The 22,712-nt window shown below is 38.5% G+C and overlaps 2 protein-coding genes across 3 annotated transcripts; one reads left to right on the top strand and one right to left on the bottom strand.

The window, feature by feature from the left end:
• LOC127437792 (casein kinase II subunit alpha') lies at nucleotides 1-17,653 on the bottom strand. Of its 2 annotated transcripts, XM_051692974.1 has the most exons (12): nucleotides 16,701-17,653; nucleotides 14,604-14,715; nucleotides 14,334-14,435; nucleotides 13,661-13,711; nucleotides 11,582-11,641; nucleotides 11,388-11,471; nucleotides 7,583-7,693; nucleotides 7,035-7,136; nucleotides 4,755-4,855; nucleotides 4,325-4,473; nucleotides 4,141-4,223; nucleotides 1-512 (listed from the first exon to the last, which is right to left on the bottom strand). In XM_051692974.1, exons 1-11 carry the CDS (start codon nucleotides 16,802-16,804, stop codon nucleotides 4,147-4,149), a joined length of 1,053 nt encoding a protein of 350 aa, XP_051548934.1. In that variant the 5' UTR covers nucleotides 16,805-17,653; the 3' UTR covers nucleotides 1-512; nucleotides 4,141-4,146. The 2 variants fall into 2 exon arrangements, with proteins under 2 accessions (XP_051548934.1, XP_051548935.1); XM_051692975.1 differs by lacking the exon at nucleotides 13,661-13,711.
• LOC127437361 (coiled-coil domain-containing protein 113-like) lies at nucleotides 16,803-22,712 on the top strand. The gene is given in 8 exon segments (XM_051692184.1): nucleotides 16,803-16,826; nucleotides 20,772-20,927; nucleotides 21,013-21,061; nucleotides 21,064-21,167; nucleotides 21,395-21,629; nucleotides 21,841-21,950; nucleotides 22,238-22,393; nucleotides 22,514-22,712. Coding segments are annotated over 8 exon segments (945 nt in total). The 3' UTR covers nucleotides 22,625-22,712.

Here is a 22,712-nt window from a genome sequence, read left to right as displayed (position 1 = left end):
TAGATCTAAATAAAAATCATTTATTTTCATTAATATAGTAATCAATCTACCTAGAGCAAAGAAATAAAGGTCCACCATGCCACTTTATTACTAGAGTATGTAGAGGCTGCGCCAAGGTCTGAATACTGAACAGACAGACATACAGACCAATAAGGAGAGAGGGGGCAAGGTTTATTCTGGTCTTCATTCTCCATGCCTAGCTTAAGGAGGGTGGGCCCAGTGTACTTGGGGATGGAGCCAAGGATATATTCCTTCAAGACTTTCTAAACAGGGAGGGAAAGCTTTGAAATCTTCAAGCTAGAGGAGCTGACCTGTTTTTGAGGGGCAGACCAACCTTGACAGACATGGAAAGGTGAAATGTCTGAGTTGGTGTGAGTGTGTGATGGTGTGTGTGTGTGTGTGTCTGAGAGACGAGGTGCTGCTCAAATCCAACTTTCACTTTACACTTGAAGAGGTTTCAGACACGAGGGATAAAAAAAATTGAGGTAACAAACGTCTTCCTTTTCTGGTTCCTAAAACACAAAAAAGGCAAAAGTGGCACATTTCAGTTTTAGACACTACACGGAGTTCCCAGATTACTGCCCAGTGAATTTCTACATCTTTTCCATGAAATTATTGGCTAATGATTATGAAAAAATAATTCAAATTCAGTCCAATTTGCTAATGAATTATTCAGAACAAATTGAAATCCGCCAATTTACCAATTGAAATTGAGTTTTGCCAATTTATTGAAAAGAACTCATAAAAATGAAAAATGTTATTCGATTAAAGAGCACCTATTATGGTTTTTAAACGTACCTAATTTTGTTTTAAAGGTCTCATACAATAGATTTACATGCATCCAATAATTTAAATTGCAGCATTACCTTTTTTTCCTCAGTGTCAAAAACGACTCGTTCAATGATCCGTTCTAAAGGATTCATTCTAAACTCCTCCTTTCAGAGAGCCTACTCTGCTCTGATTGGTCAGACGTCCCAGTCTGTTGTGATTGGTCTACTGCTTAGTGTAGTGTTTGAGGGCGGGTCAAAGCTGTTCACAAGCAGCCAATGAAGACCAGAGGTGGGTTTTTTGTTACCAAATTACGTAGGTTAGTACAGGAAATATGTCTGGAATTATTAACGGCTCGTTTCAGGTGCTCAGAATCGGTTCTTTCTTTTGGGAGTCAATAACTCCATTTGTCGTGCACTTGATTTTTGAAACTTTTTTACTTCTTTACATTCACAAACAGCTATATAACACACTACATGAAAGGTAATATTTGAAAAACCATAATAGGTGCTCTTTAAATACATTTACAAGACTGAGTCTATGAAGACTTTTTTAAATTTCTATGACATTTCAATCACTGTGGGAACCCTGATTTTAAAATATACCATAAAATAGAGGTAGACCGATATTTTAGATTTTTGACGATAACCGTTATTTCCAAAAGGAAACAATTGGTTATCAGCATATACCAATATACTGTGTGTGTGTATGTATGTATATATATATATATATATATATATATATATATACACACACATATATATGCACATACATACAGTACTGTGCAAAAGTTTCAGGCACTTGAGTCAAATGTTGCTTAGTGAGGATGTCTTCAGAAATAATGGCATAAATAATTTTCTTTTATCAATTAACATCATACAAAAGTCCAGAAACATAATAAATGCTAAATCAATATTTGGTGTGACAACCTTTGCCTTCAAAACAGCACCAATTCTCCTAAGTACACCTAGAAACAGTTTTTCTTGGCTGTTGGCAGATAGGATGTTCCAAGTTTCTTGGAGAACTTGCCACAGTTCTTCTATATATTTAGGCTGTCTCAATTGCTTCTGTCTCTTCATGTAATCCGAGACTGACTCAATGATGAGGAGATACGGGCTCTGTGGAGGCCATACCATCTGTTGTAGGGCTCCATGATCTTCTTCTATTGAATTCTATTTGCAAAGGGAATGTTGAAATCTAAAATTTATATTTCTTACTCATACACTAAAAGCAGAATATATCAAATTACTGTCTGAAGACAAATGTTTTTGTGAAAAATATAAAGTGCCTAAGACTTTTGCACAGTACTGTACATACATACACTGGCGGCCAAAAGTTTGGAATAATGTACAGATGTTGCCGTTTCAGAAGGAAATTGGTACTTTAATTCACCAAAGTGGCATTCAACTGATCACAAAGGACATTACTGATGTAAAAAACAGCACCATCACTATTTGAAAAAATCATTTATCAAATCTAGACAGGCCCCATTTCCAGCAGCCATCACTCCAACACCTTATCCTTGAGTAATCATGCTAAATTGCTAATTTGGTACTAGAAAATCACTTGCCATTATATCAAACACAGTTGAAAGCTATTTGGTTCATTAAATGAAGCTTAACATTGTGCTTGTGTTGCCACAGTATGCAATAGACTGGCATGTCTTAAGGTCAATATTAGGTCAAAAATGGCAAAAAAGAAACAGCTTTCTCTAGAAACTCATCAGTCAATCATTGTTTTGAGGAAAGGGGTGCAGGACTTATGGGAAGAATTGCAAAGAAAAAGCCACTTGTGAAACAGAAAAACAAAAAAGAAAACATTAGAGTGGGCAAAGACACACAGACATTGGACAACAGATAATCGGAAAAGACTGTTATGGATCTTAACCCCATTGAGCTTTTGTGGGATCAGCTAGACTGTAAGTTGCGTGAGAAGTGCCCGACAAGACAGCCACACCTATGGCAAGTGCTACAGGAAGTGTGGGGTGAAATGTCACCCGAGTATCTGGACAAACTGACAGCTAGAATGTCAAGGATCTGCAAAGCTGTCATTGCTTCATGTGGAGGATTTTTTGATGAGAACTCTTTGAAGTAGTTTAAGAAGTTCTGAACTTTTTCAAATTATAATAGTAAATTTTCACATTATTAATGTCCTGACTACATTGTGATCAGTTGAATGCCACTTTGGTGAATAAAAGTACCAATTTCTTTCCATAAGAGCAAAATCTGTACATTATTCCAAACTTCTGGCCACCAGTGTAAACACACAGTATATATATATATATATATATATATATATATATATATATATAAAATATGCACTGATCATCGGCTGATCATTGGCAAACTGCTTTTATGGGACGATACCGATGTTTGGCCAGTATAACAGTGCATCTCTAGTTCTTGTGATCATTAACGAAAACTAAACCATTTTCATTAACTGGAATAAAAATAAAAATGTAAAAGCTTCAAATCCCTCTACATTATACACACACACATATAATTATATAATCAAATTAATTACATGACATGCCAATTAATCAAATTAATCGCATACATCATTATTTGCTGAGAAAGGCCCTCAAAGAAAAATAATTCATATAAATAATACATAATAATTTAAATATTTATAAATATAATATTTAAGGCCTATAATAAATATTTTATACAGATTGAAATTCAGTTTGAAATAAATTGCATTATTGTGGCAGATCATTGAGTAGATAATGCAAAAGAACATTTTAGAAAACATTTTACCGCGTTATTTCTTATATAATTAAATCGCACTAAATTAAAATTTTAAATCAACAGCCTCAATATATATATATATATATATATATATATATATAGGTTAAATGGAAACGTGCCCTGTCAGCACATACATCAGCACAAGAAGTCTCCAACTTCTTGTGAAAAATAATAAATAAATAAAAAAAAACCTTATCTTGTGTGATATATATATATATATATATATATATATATATATATATATATATATACACACATGCTGAGATGCTATTCTTCTCACCACAATTGTAGAGCATTTTATATATATATATATATATATATATATATATATATATATATATATATATATATATATATATGTATATATATATCATACATACATACATACATAAATAATCCTGAAGTAAGTAGGTGTACTTCTGGCTTGTTTATAGTTAAAAGTCCTGTGTTATGCACCAAATCTTTCATAATTTTTTTATTATAATTTTGGTTTCACAATGAACTGCATCTGTATCGGCAAAATCCATCGGTCGCCCTCTACTATAAAATGTAACAATATGAAACATAAGAATACTAAAACGTTCCGGTACAAATAAGACAATAATTTTGTATTTAATATTAATACCTGCTCTCATCGGGGTGTGTTGGTTCCACTTGACACTATGGTGCCATCTGTATTAGTGTGAGACTGCTCTTTCACCACTGGATCTGAAGAAAACACAAAATTGTGAATGTTTCAGGTATTATGGCCTCTTTATAAGTTGTCTCTATACAGTAGGTTATTGGTGAGGGAAGCTAACTTCACTAACAGAAATAAGGGTGCTCCATGGCTTCAGTGGCAGTCAGTCTCTGCTGATGGTCGTAGCGTAGCAGCTTGTCGAGTAGGTCCAGAGCCTCTGGGCTCACCAAATGCTGGTTCTCCGTTTGCACAAACTGTTCCCACCGTTTTCGTGTTTGCCTGTGGAATACAGCAGGAAAGCTTAAAACTAATGTTATCGTTCATGTGACAATTGGTATTAAGATCATCTATATACTGACCACTGAGTTCAGTCAAACATTTTTAATGATACAGTTATTTGTTATATGTTATGTCAAGAAAAAATGATGCCAAAAACCCCTAAAGGTTTCAATTCAATCTTATTTAATTCTTCAAACCCATCTAAAAAGTGACTTGTGGTAAAAATGTGAATTGTGGTGAAATACTGAAATGACTACAAGGTGCCCCCTGATGGTACTCACTGTCCAAGCAAGTCTTTGAATCGTGGATCCAGTTCAATGTGGTATTTGCGCAAATATCCGAACAACTCATCTGTCCCAAGAACTTTTGCAATCCTCACCAACTTAATCAGGGGGGAAAGAAAAGTAATCCTAAATAAAAATAATCTTTTTGGTTCACATATTTATCACTATCTACTTGACAATACATTTAATTGGTTCCATTAGAATTTTAATGCTTATTTTTTTTATCAATATTTCTTCTAATATACAGTGCATCCAGAAAGTATTCACAGCGCTTCACTTTTTCCACATTTTGTTATGTTACAGCCTTATTCCAAAATGGATTAAATTCATTATTTTCCTCAAAATTCTACAAATAATACCCCATAATGACAATGTGAAAGAAGTTTGTTTGAAATCTTCGCAAATTTATTAAAAATAAAAAACGAAAAAAATCACGTGCATAAGTATTCACAGCCTTTGCCATGACACTCAAAATTGAGCTCAGGTGCATCCTGTTTACACTGATCATCCTTGAGATGTTTCTACAACTTGATTGGAGTCCACCTGTGGTAAATTCAGTTGATTGGACATGATTTGGAAAGGCACACACCTGTCTATATAAGGTCCCACAGTTAACAGTGCATGTCAGAGCACAAACCAAGCCATGAAGTCCAAGGAATTGTCTGTAGACCTCCGAGACAGGATTGTATCGAGGCACAGATCTGGGGAAGGGTACAGAAAACTTTCTGCAGCATTGAAGGTCCCAATGAGCACAGTGGCCTCCATCATCCGTAAATGGAAGAAGTTTGGAACCACCAGGACTCTTCCTAGAGCTGGCCACCCGGCCAAACTGAGTGATCGGGGGAAAAGGGCCTTAGTCATGGAGGTGACCAAGAACCCGATGGTCACTCTGACAGAGCTCCAGCGTTTCTCTGTGGAGAGAAGAGAACCTTCCAGAAGAACAACCATCTCTGCAGCACTCCACCAATCAGGCCTGTATGGTAGAGTGGCCAGACGGAAGCCACTCCTCAGTAAAAGGCACATAACAGCCCGCCTGGAGTTTGCCAAAAGGCACCTGAAGGACTCTCAGACCATGAGAAACAAAGATTGAACTCTTTGGCCTGAATGGCAAGCGTCATGTCTGGAGGAAACCAGGCACCGCTCATCACCTGGCCAATACCATCCCTACAGTGAAGAATGGTGGTGGCAGCATCAAGCTGTAGGGATGTTTTTCAGCGGCAGGAACTGGGAGACTAGTCAGGATCGAGGGAAAAATGAATGCAGCAATGTACAGAGACATCCTTGATGAAAACCTGCTCCAGAGCGCTCTGGACCTCAGACTGGGGCAAAGGTTCATCTTCCAACAGGACAACGACCCAAAGCACACAGCCAAGATAACAAAGGAGTGGCTACGGGACAACTCTGTGAATGTGCTTGAGTGGCCCAGCCAGAGCCCAGACTTGAACCCGATTGAACATCTCTGGAGAGATCTGAAAATGGCTGTGCACTGATGCTCCCCATCCAACCTAATGGAGCTTGAGAGGTCCTGCAAAGAAGAATGGGAGAAACTGCCCAAAAATAGGTGTGCAAGCTTGTAGCATCATACTCAAAAAGACTTGAGGCTGTAATTGGTGCCAAAGGTGCTTCAACAAAGTACTGAGCAAAGGCTGTGAATACTTAAGTACGTGATTTTTTTTTTTTATAAATTTGCAAAGATTTCAAACAAACTTCTTTCGTGTAGTCATTATGGGGTATTGTTTGTAGAATTTTGAGGAAAATAATGAATTTAATCCATTTTGGAATAAGACTGTAACATAACAAAATGTGGAAAAAGTGAAGTGCTGTGAATACTTTCCGGATGCACTGTTGCCATCTAACGCAGAGCATGTCCTAACAAACATACGTTTGACAAGTGTTTAAATTACCAGTTCAAGATACAAATCATTTTAATTTGTATAGTGCTTTTCACATTACACATCTTTGCAAAGCAGATTTATAGAAAATCATACTGTAGTGTCTGTAATGTCTTAAAGTCCCCAATGAGCAATTTCATTGAAAAACTTATTTGAAAATCATGCCTAAATGTTTCTGTCCCTAGACCCCTAGCGAGTAAGCCAAAGGCAAGTGAGGCAAGGAACGAAAAACTCTAAGATGTTGGACCTTGGGAGAAGCCATGCTTAGCTGGGAGAGCCAGTTCTCCTCTGGCTATACAGCTTGAACATAATGCCAATATACCGTACATGTTCATGCTAATGCAGTTCAAATAAAGAGAGTACTTAATTACTGTTTGCTAATTACCTGATCGTAGTTGTCTTGGCCATGAAAGAAGGGCTCTTTCTGAAAGATCATACTGGCTAGCATACAGCCGAGACTCCACATGTCCAAACTGTAATCATACATCTGTTCACACAATATAAAACACATATCAATATTGGTCGACATCTATAATACAAAATACATTTACATATGCAAAATTAATAAGATCATAAGAGTAATCTCACACTTTGACACTTGAAGTTCTATATAAACCACCATTCATTTTTATTTACACTGTATGTGTATCAAGATAAACTTCAGATAGAGATAAATATTTAGTGTGTAGATCAGCTGATCTGCAACTGGATGAACAAGTTGAACTAACTGGATGATCTACTGGCAAAAAAAAACTTCAGTGCCAAAATCTGAATATGAACAACAGGAATGTTGTGACACTGTAATGGTAACTCAATGTTTTTAATCTAAAAAAAACATTACTTTTTAATTTGTTTTTTCATTTTAAAATTTAAAATGTAATATGTACAAAAGTGGTCTATCAGCATCTGTGCTTTCAGTAAAGGGCTTTTTACCTGGTAGTCCACCAGAAGTTCTGGACCCTTGAAATAACGTGATGCCACTCTGACATTGTACTCTTGTGCTGGGTGATAGAACTCGGCCAGGCCCCAGTCTATCAACCTCAGCTGCATCAAAAATACACACAAACACACATACACAGAATGCAAAATAGTTATGACACAGCAAAACAATGGCAGAAATGGCGCCCCATTTCACAAACAAAACTGTAACCCTGATGCCATCTGCTGGTGTAAAGAATTTACAACATTTTCTCCTTTCTCATGACAATCAATACAGATTTTTCTCTGGTTTGCCCAGTAGTTCAGATTTGTACCTGCCCTGCCAAGATTTCACTGGCCCCGCCACAAATACGACAAATAGCTATTTTTAACACCATATTTTAATATGCGCAAGTAGAAAAAGAACAGAAAGCTGAGGCTGCAGTGGGCCTACACTCTGTGTGTCAAAAATCGAGATACATCAGACCAGGCAATGTTTTTCCCGTCTTTAACTGTACAGTTTTGGTGAGCCTGTGCCCACTGTAGCCTCAGCTTTCTGTTCTTGGCTGATAGAAGTGGAACCCAACGTGGTCTTCTACTGTTGTAGCCCATTCGCCTCAAGGTTTGCCATGTTGTGCATTTGGAGATGCTATTCTGTTCACAACAATTGTACAGAGTGGTTATCCAAGTTACCATAGCCTTTCTGTCAGCTCAAACCAGTCTGGCCATTCTCCGTTGACCTCTTTTATCAATCAGAATCAGCTTTATTGCCAAGTATGCTTACACATACAAGGAATTTGTCTTGGTGACAGGAGCTTCTAGTGTACAACAATACAAAAACAATACAAAAACAGTAGCAAGACATAGATAATAATAAAAAAAATTAAAAATAAAAACTAATTATACACATATGTACAGACACACACATACATACACATACATTGCAGGGGGCAACCAATAATCCTCTCAGCAGTCCGAACTGTCCTTTGTAGTCTTCTGATGTCTGATTTCATAGTTGAACCAAACCAGACAGTTATTGAAGTGCAGAGGATAGACTCAGTGACTGCTGAGTAAAACTGTATCAGCAGCGCCTGTGGCAGGTTGAATTTCCTCAGCTGGCGAAGGAAGTACAACCTCTGCTGGGCCTTTTTCGCAATGGAGTCAATGTGGGTCTCCCACTTCAGGTCCTGTGAGATGGTAGTGCCCAGGAACCTGAATAACTCCACTGCTGCCACAGTGCTGTTTAGAATGGTGAGGGGGGTCAGTGTTAGGGTGTTTCTCCTAAAGTCCACAATGATCGCCACCGTTTTGAGCGTGTTCAGCTCAAGGTTGTTTTGACTGCACCAGACAGCCAGCTGTTCAACCTCCCTTCTGTATGCAGACTTATCGTCATCTCAGATGAGGCCGATGACAGTGGTGTCGTCTGCAAACTTCAGGAGCTTGACAGAGGGGTCCTTGGTGATGCAGTCATTGGTGTAGAGGGAGGAGAGTAGTGGGGAGAGCACACATCCCTGGGGGGCACCAGTGCTGATTGTACAGGTGCTAGAAGTGAGTTTCCCCTGTCTCACAAGCTGCTGCTTGTCCGTCAGAAAGATGGTAATCCACTGACAGATAGACATAGGAACAGAGAGTTGGTGTAATTTATTCTGGAGTATAACTGGGATGATGGTGTTGAAAGCCGAACTGAAGTCCACAAAAAGGATCCTTGCATATGTCCATGGTCTGTCCAGATGTTGCAGGATATGATGCAATCCTATGTTGACTGCATCATCCACAGACCTCTTTGCTCGATAAGCAAATTGAAGGGGATCTAGAAAGGGTCCAGTGATGTTCTTCAGGTGGGCCAACACCAGTATCTCAAATGACTCCATGACCACAGACGTCAGGGCGACAGGTCTGTAGTCATTAAAGCCTGTGATTTTTGGTTTCTTTGGGACAGGAATAATGATTGAGTGTTTGAAGCAGCATGGGATTTCACACTGCTCCAGTGATCTATTGAAGATCTGTGTGAAGATGGGGGCCAGCTGGTTAGCACAGGATCGAAGACATGCTGGTGAGACGCCATCTGGGCCTGAAGCCTTCCTCGTCTTTTGTTTCCAAAAGACGCGGCTCACATCATCTTCACAGATCTTAAGTGCAGGTTGAGTATCAGGAGGGGGGAGGAGGGGGGTTGCAGGAGGTGTTGGTGTTTGTGTGAAGTGAAGGTCAGAGTGGGTGTGGGGTGTGAGATTGGGTAAGCATCCTCTCTGGCCTTACGAAGCTGCCTGAGCTCTGCTGTAAAACACGGTTTGTCGTTGTTGAACTTTAAGTCCTAGTAGGAATGCACATATCCTGATATATGATGTAACAGTATCTGTGAGCTCATCCAGGTCTGTGGTTGCAGCCTCAAAAACACTCCAATCCATGCAATCGAAGCAGGCTTCTAGTTCCCGCTCTGCTTCATTGGTCCATCTCTTTACAGTCCTTACTACTGGCTTGGTTGATTTTAATTTCTGCCTGTAGGTTGGAAGAAGATGAACCAGACAGTGATCAGAGAGTCCCAAAGCTGCTGTAGGGACAGAGCGATATGCATCCTTTATTGTTGTGTAACAATGATCCAGTATGTTCCTGTCTCTGGTGGGGCATGTGATGTGCTGTTTGTATTTGGGCAGTTCACGTGTGAGATTTGCTTTGTTAAAATCCCCAATAATAATAATAACTGAGTCCGGGTATTGTTGTTCCATGTCTGTGATTTGATCAGCCAGCTGTTGCAGCGCTGTGTTCAAACACACGTTTGGTACGATATACACACTCACCAGAATAAACGAGGTAATCTCCTGCGGCGAGTAGAAAGGCTTACAGTTAATAAAGAGTGCTTCCAAATTAGGACAGCACATCCTCTTTAACGTTGTTACATCTGTACACCAACTTTCATTGATATAAAAGCACGTTCCACCGCCTCTTGGTTTCCCCCTTAACTCCGCGATGCGATCCGCTCTGAACAGCTGGAAGCCCGGCAGATGTAACGCGCTGTCCGGAATGGCTTCACTCAGCCAGGTTTCTGTGAAGCACAAGGCAGCAGAGGTTGAAAAGTCCTTGTTTGGGCAGGTGAGGAGATGTAGTTCGTCCATTTTGTTAGGAAGAGAGCGGAGATTCGCTAAGTGAATACTCGGCAGCGCTGTTCGAAATCCGTGCCGACGGAGTTTGACCAGCGCACCGGACCGTCTCCCTCGCCTGCGTCTCTTGAACAGCAGAGCTACGCCTCCAACTAAAACGTCTAGCAAAACGTCTGAATATTCGAAAACCGGGAAAAGATTGTTTGGTATATACTGTCGAATGTTCAGCAGTTCGTCTCTGTTAAAACTGACTGGAAAAAGATTACTAAACACAGGACAAACAAACAAAAACAACAAAAGAACTGAGGAGCTCCACACCGAGGCAGCCATCCGCGGCACCATCATGATGACATGACAAGGTATTTCCGTGTGCAGAGGTGCCGCTCACTTGATGTTTTTTTTGTTTTTGACACGATTCTGAGTAAATTCTAGAGACTGTTGTGCGTGAAAATCCCAGGAGATCAGCAGTTACAGAAATTCTCAAACCAGCCCGTCTGGCACCAATTATGCCACAATTATGCCACGGTCGAAATCACTGAGATCACATTTTTTTCCCCTATTCTTATGGTTGATGTGAACATAAACTGAAGCTCCTGACCCATATATGCATGATTTTATGCAATGCACTGCTGCCACAGTAGTTTTTATTTCTTCTTAAGCATATAAAATATGGTATATTTGAATAGCATATCAAGATTTAGAATCAGCTATAGCTGCATTTTTACCTTCCTTAACTGGTGGTCAATCATGACATTGTGGGGTTTGACATCGCGGTGCATGATCCCCATACTGTGGCAGTAGTTCAGAGCCTGTTCGAAAAGTAAAAAAGAAAAAAAAAACCTTAGCATTGCATAGACAGATCATTTGTATAGAAGACTGCTAAATTACCTACTGACTTAAGCACATCTGTGGCTCTTACCTTGAGAAGTTCATACATGTAAAAACGTATATCATAATCTGTTAACTTTTGATACAGCTCCTAAAAAACAGAGGAAACAAAGATATCAGATTTGTAAAAAAAAAAAAAAAAAAAAATAGGTATCTGAATCATCCAAGAAAAAAAAAAAATGTAATAATTATAATTACTACACCTCATTCTGATTGGTCAATCGCTGCATTCTGCGATTAAATCATTTTGTAATGAGCGCTAAATTATATAATTGAAGTTTTCCCAGTCAACTGATTTTCCAAATTGCTGTACTAGTTTCATATCACTCGTTTCACTGTGGTCTCTTTCTTCTCAAATAATACAACCCCTAATCCTGAAAAAGTTGGGACAGTATAGAAAATGCTAATAAAACAAAAAGGAGTGATTTATAAATTCTAGTCACCCTGAGCTATATTTAAAGCACTAAAACACCACATTATTTGATGTTTTACCTTGTGAATTTAATTGTGGGCACTGAACACAAATTTGTTAAGTTTAGCAAGCAGAATTTTCCCTCATTCATCCATTATGCAGGTCTTCAGATGCGCAATTGCACGGGGCCTTCATTGCCGTATTTTGCACTTCATAATGCACCACACATTGTCAACTGGAGACAGGTCAGGACTGCAGGCATGCCAATCTAACACCCACAACATCATGCACTTGTAAACCAGGCAGTATGTGGTTTGGTGTTGTCCTGCTGAAAAATGCAGGGACAACCCTGGAAAAGATGGCGTCTGGATGGCAGTATATTTTGCTCGAAGATTTGTACATATATTTCTGCATTAATGGTGCCTTCACAGATGTGCAAGTTGCCCATGCCATGGGCACTGACACACCCCCATACCATTACAGACACTGGCTTTTGGACCTATCACAGATAAAATCGTGGATGGTCCTTTTCGTCTTTGGCCCGAAGAACACGCTTTCTGTCTTTTCCAAAAACCGTTTTAAATGTTCCACTGTTCTACTTTCCATCTCAGATGAGATCGAGCCCAGAGATGTCAGCGGTGCTTCTGGACAGTGTTGATCTATGGCTTCTGCTTTGCATTGTAAAGGCTTAATTTGCATCTGTGGATGCAGAGGCAAAAGGTGTTGACTCACAAAGGTTAACCGAAGTCATGATGCTCATTACAGACAAATTACATTTTTTAAGACTGTGAGGTCTGAGGTATCGGAGTGCATTCAAAAGTGGTTTTCCAGCAGGACAAAACCAAACCACATACTGCCCGGATAACAAGTGCATGGCTGCTGAAGCAGAAAGTGCGGGTGCTAGATTGGCCTGCCTGCAGTCCTGACCTGTCTCCAATTGTCAATGTGTGACACATTATGAAGCGCAAAAGCACTGAAGGCTCAGTACAATTGCGCAGCTTAAGACCTGCATAATAGATGAATGGGGGAAAATTCAGCTTGCTAAACTTAAACTTGTGTCTGCAGTGCCCAAACTAAATAAGTGTTATTAGAAGAAATGGTGAAGTTACACAGTGGTAAACACTCGACTGTCCCAACTTTTTTGGAGCGTGTTGCAATCATGTGATAAAAAAATAAAAAAATAAAATTAAAAAGAAATTAAATTCACAAGGTAAAACATCAAATAATGTGCTGTTGTAGTGCTTTCAATATAGCACAGGCTGATTAGAATTTATAAATCACTCCTTTGTTATTTTATTAGCATTTTCCATTCTGTCCCAACTCGGAATTGGGGTTGTACAGCAATTTAAATATTGTATGACAGTTTATTTATTTAATTAATAATAAGTCAAGTAACAAGCAGGATCATGTACATACAGTCCTAATTGCAAAAAAAAAAAAAAAAAAACAAAAAAAAACAAAAAACAAAAAAAAAAAACTTTGATTGGGGTTTATTTCACTATAATGACCAGATGAATATAATTATCCCTTATGCATCTGATCAGGCCTTTTTGAAAAAGATGACTGGTTACTGGCCATTTTATGACCCAGCTGTTCATGCTAAATTAACTAAATATTAAAATAATTACCATTTAAATAATCATTACCATGTAAAAGATGTCATATCACATCAGACATTGAACCTTAATTTGAATATACCTTAAAATCAGTGTTATTGATGCATTCAAAGACAAGCGCGGGTGTTCGAGACTGCAGAGAGATTGGGGAGAAACAAAGATAAAAATAGGGGGAGAGAGTCAGAAAAAGAGAGAGATGAACATGTGACTATCAGAGAAAGAGGAAGTTCTTAAATCAGCAATAGAAAGAATTAACAGTCACCATCAAGCGTTCTCATTGTGATTGCACATAGGGTACAAAAGCATCATGACTGACTGCAAAAGCATTATTCAGATGGCAAATCTTATTTCAGCATCACTACGCACTCCGTCATTTTTATATGATCTCATTCGTGTGCAGATAATCCCTTGGAATAATTTTGCTGCTGCTTGCTTACCGGTATGTCTGTAAATCTCTGAAAAAAGTTCAAGATGTAATTTTAAAACATGATTTCACTGACAAATTGGAACCACAGGAAGCTTGTACAAGCCATCCTGGCCTTAAACCAAATTCTGAACCTGTGAGCTAGAGAGAGCAATTTGTCTCAAAATTGCCCCCCCACTCCGAAGATGAGCCAGTCCTTAGAGAAAGAAAATCAAAGTTCTACTGGGAAAAATGATGTGCCCCTGACTGGACAGGTATCTTTGACAGCAGCCAATGAAAAAGGGGGTGGGGCTAATGGGTGGAGTCACAGTTGATATTGTAAAAAACATACCACAGGATCCTTTACTGTGTCCATTAGCTGAATGATGTTGGTTCCCCCACGAAGGTTCTCCAAGATCTTGATCTCTCTCTTGATCTTCTTTTTTTTGACAGGCTATTCCAGATGGTATAAAAATGCTCAAGACTCAGCACAACATTTACAAAACATCACAGAAAAGTGCAAATATCCACACTGAAACTGCATCAAGCCAGAAAAAAGTAAGCAATCTATAGTATGTTCTGGAGAAAATATTTGTTTACAAATTTAACGTAAAACCCTCACCTTAAGGATTTTGACCACAACCTTCTCATTATTGTTGACGCTGATGGCCTCAAACACCTCACTGTATTTCCCTCTCCCGAGCTTCCGTACCAGCTGGTAGTCCTCTTGATTACTGCGGGTGGCACACGGATAGGCATGCAAGTCAGAAAGAGAGTCTACACCTGAGATCTACATCTCCTGCCCAGCACACAAACTCATGGCTTCTACAAGCATGAAAGGAACTGAAACACAGTCATCCATCTGTGAAAATGACCAAGCCCATCATTTTCCCTGTCAGCTTAGGGCTGACTGACGTTTCCAGTGAGGGACAGAGCCAAAGATGACATTTTAATCATTGGTCTGTTATCTGAAAGCACTCTTAACTATAGTAATAATGAAGCAAATGCCACTATTCTGACAGAGCCTTAACCGTCCACAAAAAGAATCGCTTTTATTAGCCTTGTGATATTGTGTTATCTTTCAATATATATAGGCCTATATATAATGTTCCGATACAAAAGTTAGCAAAACATGCACACATTATTGTCTTCTTTCCTTAAAAAGTATCTGAATCTATTAAGCTGGTAATTAAATCATGAGATTGTTTTTAATTAAATTGATGTTTTGACAGCCCTAATTTTTTTGGTTCAATGTCATAATTTGTTTTAAACCATAATCTTTCCTAGTACCCCATGGAACCTGCTTAACAACCCCCCTGGGGGAAATCACTGCAATTTACTAATGTACACTGTACGAGTCAAACAACTGGGATTAAAAAAAGAAAAGAACAAGGAGTATTAAAGGTAAATAAGCATTAACGGAATCTATGCGTATTGTATATGTGAAAGGTTTGATTCTCATGAAACCTGTCAAGAAAATGTCCTGGTCATTTTTAACCACAAATCAATTCAAAATCAGTACAAAATTATATTTAGCATAAAGAAAATGATGCATTTAGGACCATTAAGAAATTTAGCATTGTGACAATACTAATGTCTCAGTACTGTTATGCATTTGGATGTTTTACTATTCCCATTTTTTACTGTATTAGAGTGAAAAAGATGCTTTGCAAAATGATTTTTTTTTTTTTTATTAAAATCAGTAAGTAATAAGAGTACTACTATGATGTATAAGTACCATACAATTTAAATGGTATATAACTTTTGTCACACTTCAGTTATAAGAGTTTCATTTTCCACATTGATGTAATGAGAACTGGGAGGGAAATCTTAATGGCCCTAAAAAAGACTTAGGCTTATTTTCTTTAGATATATAATGTATAATATATATATATATATATATATATATATGCAAAATACAATTTCTTATTTGTTTCTTTTGATTTTCAAATAAAATCGTGAGAATTACCCAATGTGCAAGCAAAGGTTAAGGCTGTTTGTACCCTGTACAAAGCAGAAATGGAACAACATTAACTTGTCTATGGAAATCTAAAACATAAGTCTGCAAATGTTCCATTTGCTTGTAATCAGTGTATGTTGTGCACTGTACAAAACAAAAATGGAACCACATTACCTTCTCTATAGGAATCAAAATATTAAAACCTATTTAATGCATTCTTAGTACAGTGGGTTTAGACTTGTATTTACTGGATGTGCATCGCTCACTTATAGGATATGGGGCATTTGCATAAAAAACTGTGGATGCTACAGTGGGATCGCGCGCGCACACACAACACTGCATCTATAAACCCGTTTGTGTCATCCTCTCATCATCAACTGTCAAACAGGAGCTCGATCACGCAGATTGATGATTTTCCCAGCACGATCGATACACCCACCCTACAATCTAAACCACCGCGCAAAGACTCCGCATATAAAACACTAAAGCACATCATCAACGTACAATCATAACATAACTGTTGTGTCTCAAAACCCAGTGAGCTGGCTACCTAGACGGCATTTTTGGGCATCACAGGCGCGTTCTGAGGAAGCTCACAACGCGCAAAAAACAGACATAAGCGGCACGTTTGAACATTCGAATTTCGAATATTTTAACGCGCCTTTGATGTCCACGAATGCAGTCTAGGTGGGAATCTCATTAGGTTTCATACACCATCAGATGATTCACTTGGATTTTTTGTGGCCTTAAATCTCTCACCTCCAGGTGGGCACATGGGCCTCATAGTCCCAGTATTCCCTGCTCTTCAAAGTGTTGACATCGGCATACACCCGAGATTTACTACCGGCCACCGGGCCGGGCATGGCGAGTGAAGGGGCTCAGGATGTAGGAGAAATCCGATCGTCAAATCCAATACAAACACGCGCACGCACACACACACACATACACACAGACCAGCGACGTGGTAGACCAGCTTGGGGTCTGATAGTATCCTGTTCGGGTGTGTGATATCTGATACCAGTTGTGTAAAAGACGGAGCGCAGTGACCGCAGAGAAGAATCAGCTGTTTTGACCGCCTGGAGATCCGACGTTGATAATGAATGACTGAGAGATATTGAGTACTAAGATTGCATGCAATTAATGCAAAATAAAAAAAAAAAAAATGGTGTACAGGTGCTCTGTATGTAACAACTTAGTGAAAAGTTCTTTGGTTAAAAAAATAGACCTTGAGTCCTAGGCGGGGGGGTTTGTTTAAATCTAATTATTGTGTTTAACCCCCCACCACCACCGCCACCCCAAAGGGGCCTCAAATCCCTAGATCCAAAGCATAGAGATCCAAGCAGAACGATTAAGGGTGGGTGTCCTCTAAAGTCTTCAATCTGTCTGCAACATGCAGCAACGATGTTAGAAAACACAGTCCACAATGTAACTGAACACAATATGACAAATCAGCCTCTAAGCAGGATATATTGACTGATATAGCCGGTTAGAGGGAGAGATGGTGGAGGACCAGATCGATGTTATTCGCCAGCCTCGCAAACTCAATCCGATCCCAGTGTAAAAATCGTTCCACCGTGACGTCACTTGGCTGTAGCTGATATGCAAGAATTCTGAAAAACGCGTATTATCGAAAGCAGTATTTTGGTTCGGGTTTTCGGGACCGATTTTCCCGGTCCAGACTTTCGTGCTGCAGGCAAAACGGACTGCAACGATTTGACCCGGAAGCGCAAGGTAGCATTTCTGAATTAGCATAGAAAAGCCGGAAGTGCTTGTTGTCATAGCCACTGGGCATGTCCGTCCGTTGCTATGCGGCCTTATATGGAAGACTTCCGTTTCTTTTGACGTTTGACAAGCGGTGCATGTGTAACATGTACAATAAAGAGCATACACTAGACATTTATGTTATTTAGACAAATATTTTGAGAGAATTCATGGCTGTATATTTACGGTTTTCACCCTAAGAGGGTTTACTTGCACAGGCGTTCCTCAAATAATACATGCAATTTTGCACAAATAGTTTACCATTAAAACATAATACATATTTGTGATTTATAACAGTGATAGATTTACATAACATTATTTATGTTACCCAAAGATACGCAGTCAAAGTGTTTGTTCACCCAAAGATGAAAATTCTCTCATCATTTACTCACCCTCATGCCATCCCAGATGCGTATGACCTTCTTTCTTCAGCAGAACACAAACAAAGATTTTTTAGAAGAATATTTCAGCCCTAAAGCTGTAGGTCCTCACAATGCAAGTGAATGGTGACCAGAAGCTCCAAAAAGCACATAAAGGCAGCATTAAAGTAATTCATTCAACTCCAGTGGTTAAATCCATGTCCAAATCCAAAAAGAATGTGAAAGTGGAGATTTATAGTAAAAAAGGACTTAAATATTGATCTGTTCCTCACTCACACCTATCATATCGCTACTGAAGACATGGATTTAACCACTGGAGTCATATGGATTAATTTTATGCTGTCTTTATGTGATCTTTTGAGGTGCAAAGTTTTGGCCAGTATTTACTTGCATTGCGAGGACCTACAGAGCTGAGATATTCTTCTAAAAATCTTTGTTTGTGTTTTGCAGAAGAAAGTCATACACAACTGGGATGGCATGAGGGTGAATAAATGATGAGAGAATTTTCATTTATCTTTGAACTGTTTGTTTAACTGTTTAAAACAATTAAATGATACATATTTTTATGAGAAATGGTTTTGGTGTATATTGAATTTCACAGCTTGCTAAAGTTACACAAAATTCACCCCAAAACAAATTATGCTTAAAGAAAAATCAAGATTTGCCCATTGAATGTCACAGTCTGTTAAAGTCACACAAAATTCACACAGAAGCAAAATATGCTTAAAAAATCAGGGCGTTTTTATAAGCAGTTTCTTCCAAAAACTCTTTCAAAGAGGAAAAAAGATACATCAATATGCCATCAATATCAATGTTTGGGTTTCTGAGGGTGAGTCACCAACCAAATAAATAAATAAATAAATACGAAATGTTCTCGTAAAACTACAGCCGATATTAAACCTACAAAATAATAACACCCACTTTACTTTGGAGAGTCCAGTTGATTTATATATATATTTTTTAAGTAAATTAGAGATATGTTTTTTAGAATGTGGCAATGCTTCATAATAAATTTATCTTTTAATTAATATCAATAATGTAAAAGCGAAACAAACTGGTACGAGAAACCATGGCAACCTTTACCATAGCAACAATGGCAGAGACTGAGAGTAAAACCGATGCAGACCCAAAACAAACTGTTGAACTTGTGCAGGGGTCGGCAACCTATGGCACGCATGCCAGCATTGACACGCGGAGGGGTAATCAGTGGCACAAGCAATGGCAAGAGAGGAGTAGACTATTTTATTTATATAAATTCCGCACATGCATTCTAATCTACATCTTGATGTAATCCTTCCTCATGATCACACAGCGTATTTTCATGAGCTGAATGGGAGGATAAACAAAAAGTTAAAATGTGACGAGACTGCAGTATACCCAACAGACTCGTGCAGCGCGTGCAAGCCATTTATCATAACAAGCCGGCAGCGCTTCACTTTTGGTTAATCGCGCGAGTAAACGCGCCCGCTTTGCTTCAGTCAGACTGCGCGGATGACAGCTTACATTCCGTGTTTCATTTGTTTATTTTTGCTTTCAGAACAACACGTGATGTATTAAGGAAAACACCACTGTTAATCCTTGAGATTTCCAACCCAGCATACAGTTACACCCTCACTAAACCATAGTCACATTCAAAACTACATTAAACGATTAAAAGAGAAAACATAAACCCACATAGTGGGGTTCAAAAATCTGAGTCTATTACAAATATAAATTAAACATGGAAATACAGTTTTAGGATTTTGCAGGTGCGATTCACCGAAAAGGGCTAAATAGTTGATCGGCTTGTGATGTGCGAATGGCTGCACGCGCATCGCGAGCCTTGTCACATTTTAACTTTTTGTTTAGCCTCCCATTCAGCTGATGAAAACATGCTGTGTGATCATGAGGAAGGATTACATCAAGATGTAGATTGGAATGCATATGCAAAAAACTTCTTATAAATAGAATAGCCTGCTTCTCTCTCGCTGTTGCTTGCGATAGTGATTACAGCTCTAGTAAAATGTATTTTAAAAAATTAATTTTGACTGTTTCTTAAAATGTTTTTTCTTTTTGTGTTAGAGCTACGTGTGTACAATGGAAGTGAATAGGGCCAATCCATAAAAATAAAATAACTGTTTCAAAGTATAGCCATGAGTCATAAACAATATGCTTGTTAACATGATTTTAGTTTGAACCTTTTCTGTGTAGTTATATCCAATTTTACAACTTCTTTGCCATGATGACATAACTCCATAAACCCTAAATCAATTACGTTTACAGCTCAAATAATACACAAGTTTAACAAAAGAATTAATGCAAGTGCTTTTATAAAATTGTAAACTTCACATTTCTGCCTTTAAACTCTCCAAAAAATTGCCCCCATTCACTGCCATTTGAGTGTAATCTCAATGTTAGCTTTTTATTTAAAAGGAGGGAAGAGTCGACATATTTTCTTGTGGTAATCAACATTATGCCACAAATGCTGTCGATTAAGCTTAACTTATTTTGAACCCAAAATATTCCTTTAATGTGAAATATTGTCTATGTACATTTTTATATTGTTAATATTTAATATTGATATTGTATAAAAAAAAAATATTTTGTGATATTGTAATATTGTGTTTACAACTGTTCTGTGTCCATCTCAGGAAATTGCCACGCATTATCCATGATGTCATTCATGTTATTGTCAATGTTCTGATGTCAGAGTCGAGGAAGGAAGACCAGAGTACGTACTCCAGGGAGGCAACAGCTCCTGACACTGGAACAGAAATGTGATGTCGCCCAGAGCGTGCATAAACAGATGATCAATGATCTGAAGAGACTACAAGACAGTTCAGAAAGAACACTGGACAGTTACAAGGTTATTAGACAAGAGTGAGATCAAGCTTATGAGGCTGTCACAAATAAATTTCACAAGCATAAATAATGGATTCTGTCCTCTACAGGCAACTCTGGAGGAAGCTGATATCCACTTGGCAGAGGTTAAAAAAAGAATGTGAATTTTGATTGTGACATTGGTAAAGCACTGCGGCACAAGACAAGTGTGACGATGAGCGCTCAGAAGGTCATCAGATACATTGAGGGCAGGATAAGAGCCAAGGTAAAAGAAATCTTAAAGGGATAGTTCACTCAAAATTGAAAATTCTGTCATCATTTACTTAACCTTTAAGTCGTTTCAAACCTGTATGATTTTCTTTCTTCCAGCGAGCAGAAAAGGAAATGTCAGGCAGATTTGTTTTAACATTCAGTTGTTAATTCATTCTGTTCTGGTTTTTGCTGACAAGAGTGTAACTTCAAAATCACAATCAAATGCTCAAACGTTTCCAGGACAACCTGACTGAGAAGTTGCATCGGAAGAATGCTGCACTCCTCGCACAAAAGAGAAAATTGCAGCTTCAGCTAAAACAACAGGAGGAGATGGCTGAGGGGTTGACAGCATTGGACTCTGACCACCTCAAGACTGAGAACATAAAATCTCAAAAACACATGGATGAACAAAACCACAAACATCTAGATCTCAAACTGCTTGCAGGGAAAACCTTGCAGGCCTTGAACTCTAAGAATATGAGGTGCTCAAAAAGTGGTCAGCACTACAGATATCGGTCTAAAGATATTGCCTGCCACAATGTATTGAATTGCTACATCACTTATTTGCAGAGTCACACATCATAGTTTTAGGACAGCGAGGCACTGAAGACCTAAAACTGGGAACTGTTGCACTGCAAAAGGTTGTACTTCCAGAATCGTCTTACTGGAACTGTGTCCTGTCTTGCAGGAGAAGCTTCCTACCTTGACAAACAATTCAGATGTTCTGAGCAGTGACGTTAATTTACATATGAAGTTACTAGTTAAGATTGAGGAGGAGACCAAGCTAGCAGAGGAGGTCTGGATTTTAAAATTCCTAACATGTGCTTGAATATCTCTAAAAAGACCACCATAAAATTCAGACGTTTAGTGCTGTTACTCTGAAGCTTCAGAAATCACACTGTAGTAAATGACCAAATATTTCAACTACATTACAACTACATTACTAAAAGTGACAATACTCATGTAAAATTGCTACATTTTTATTTTATTTTTGTTTTATTATAGTATTAAATGCCTTTGTACTAGCTGTATGTTATTGTGTATTTCATTGGACTCTGACATGGAACTTTTTATCCCAGACAGGAGCGCAGCAAAGCAGAGGCTCTGAACAGGAAGTTGAGGGGCCAGTTGGCCGACTTTCACGTACCACATGTTCTACAGTATATCCAAGTTAAAGACTCCCACAGCCAGTTGGAGAAGAATGTAAGAGCATGGGAACGCAAGGTGGAGATTGCTGAGGTGATAATTTTTCAAAAGTTCTTCTTCTAAAAGCCCAGGCAATCTATATATGGAAGGGAATTCCAGAACAAATCATCTCATTACATTTATAATGGTCTGTTATTTCTGCAATATTTCCAGATGGCATTAAAAACACACACTAAAGCCTGGGACAAGCTTCGCGTTGCTGCTGGAGCTGGACCAGCATGTGCACCACAAGCAGCGCTGGATGCAGAATTGTGTGGGCTTTGACACCAAAAAGCTATTGTGAAAGTCAATATTATATTCTCAATGCCAACTATCACATCTTTTTATCAAAAGATGCCCATTCTATCTTGCA

The sequence above is a fragment of the Myxocyprinus asiaticus genome, chromosome 48, assembly GCF_019703515.2.
Source record: "Myxocyprinus asiaticus isolate MX2 ecotype Aquarium Trade chromosome 48, UBuf_Myxa_2, whole genome shotgun sequence".
Classification (NCBI taxonomy): Eukaryota; Metazoa; Chordata; class Actinopteri; order Cypriniformes; family Catostomidae; genus Myxocyprinus; species Myxocyprinus asiaticus.
This window is presented reverse-complemented; position numbering and strand designations above follow the sequence as displayed.

Bases quoted from the DNA above. Each gene is read 5' to 3' on its own strand.
- LOC127437792 (XM_051692974.1), bottom strand. From the start codon at position 16,804: ATGCCCGGCCCGGTGGCCGGTAGTAAATCTCGGGTGTATGCCGATGTC. The intron at 14,436-14,603 runs GTGAGGGTTTTA...CATCTGGAATAG, and splicing joins TTGTGGTCAAAATCCTTAAG to CCTGTCAAAAAAAAGAAGAT. The intron at 4,856-7,034 runs GTAATTAGCAAA...CCCCTGATTAAG, and splicing joins GCCAAGACAACTACGATCAG to TTGGTGAGGATTGCAAAAGT.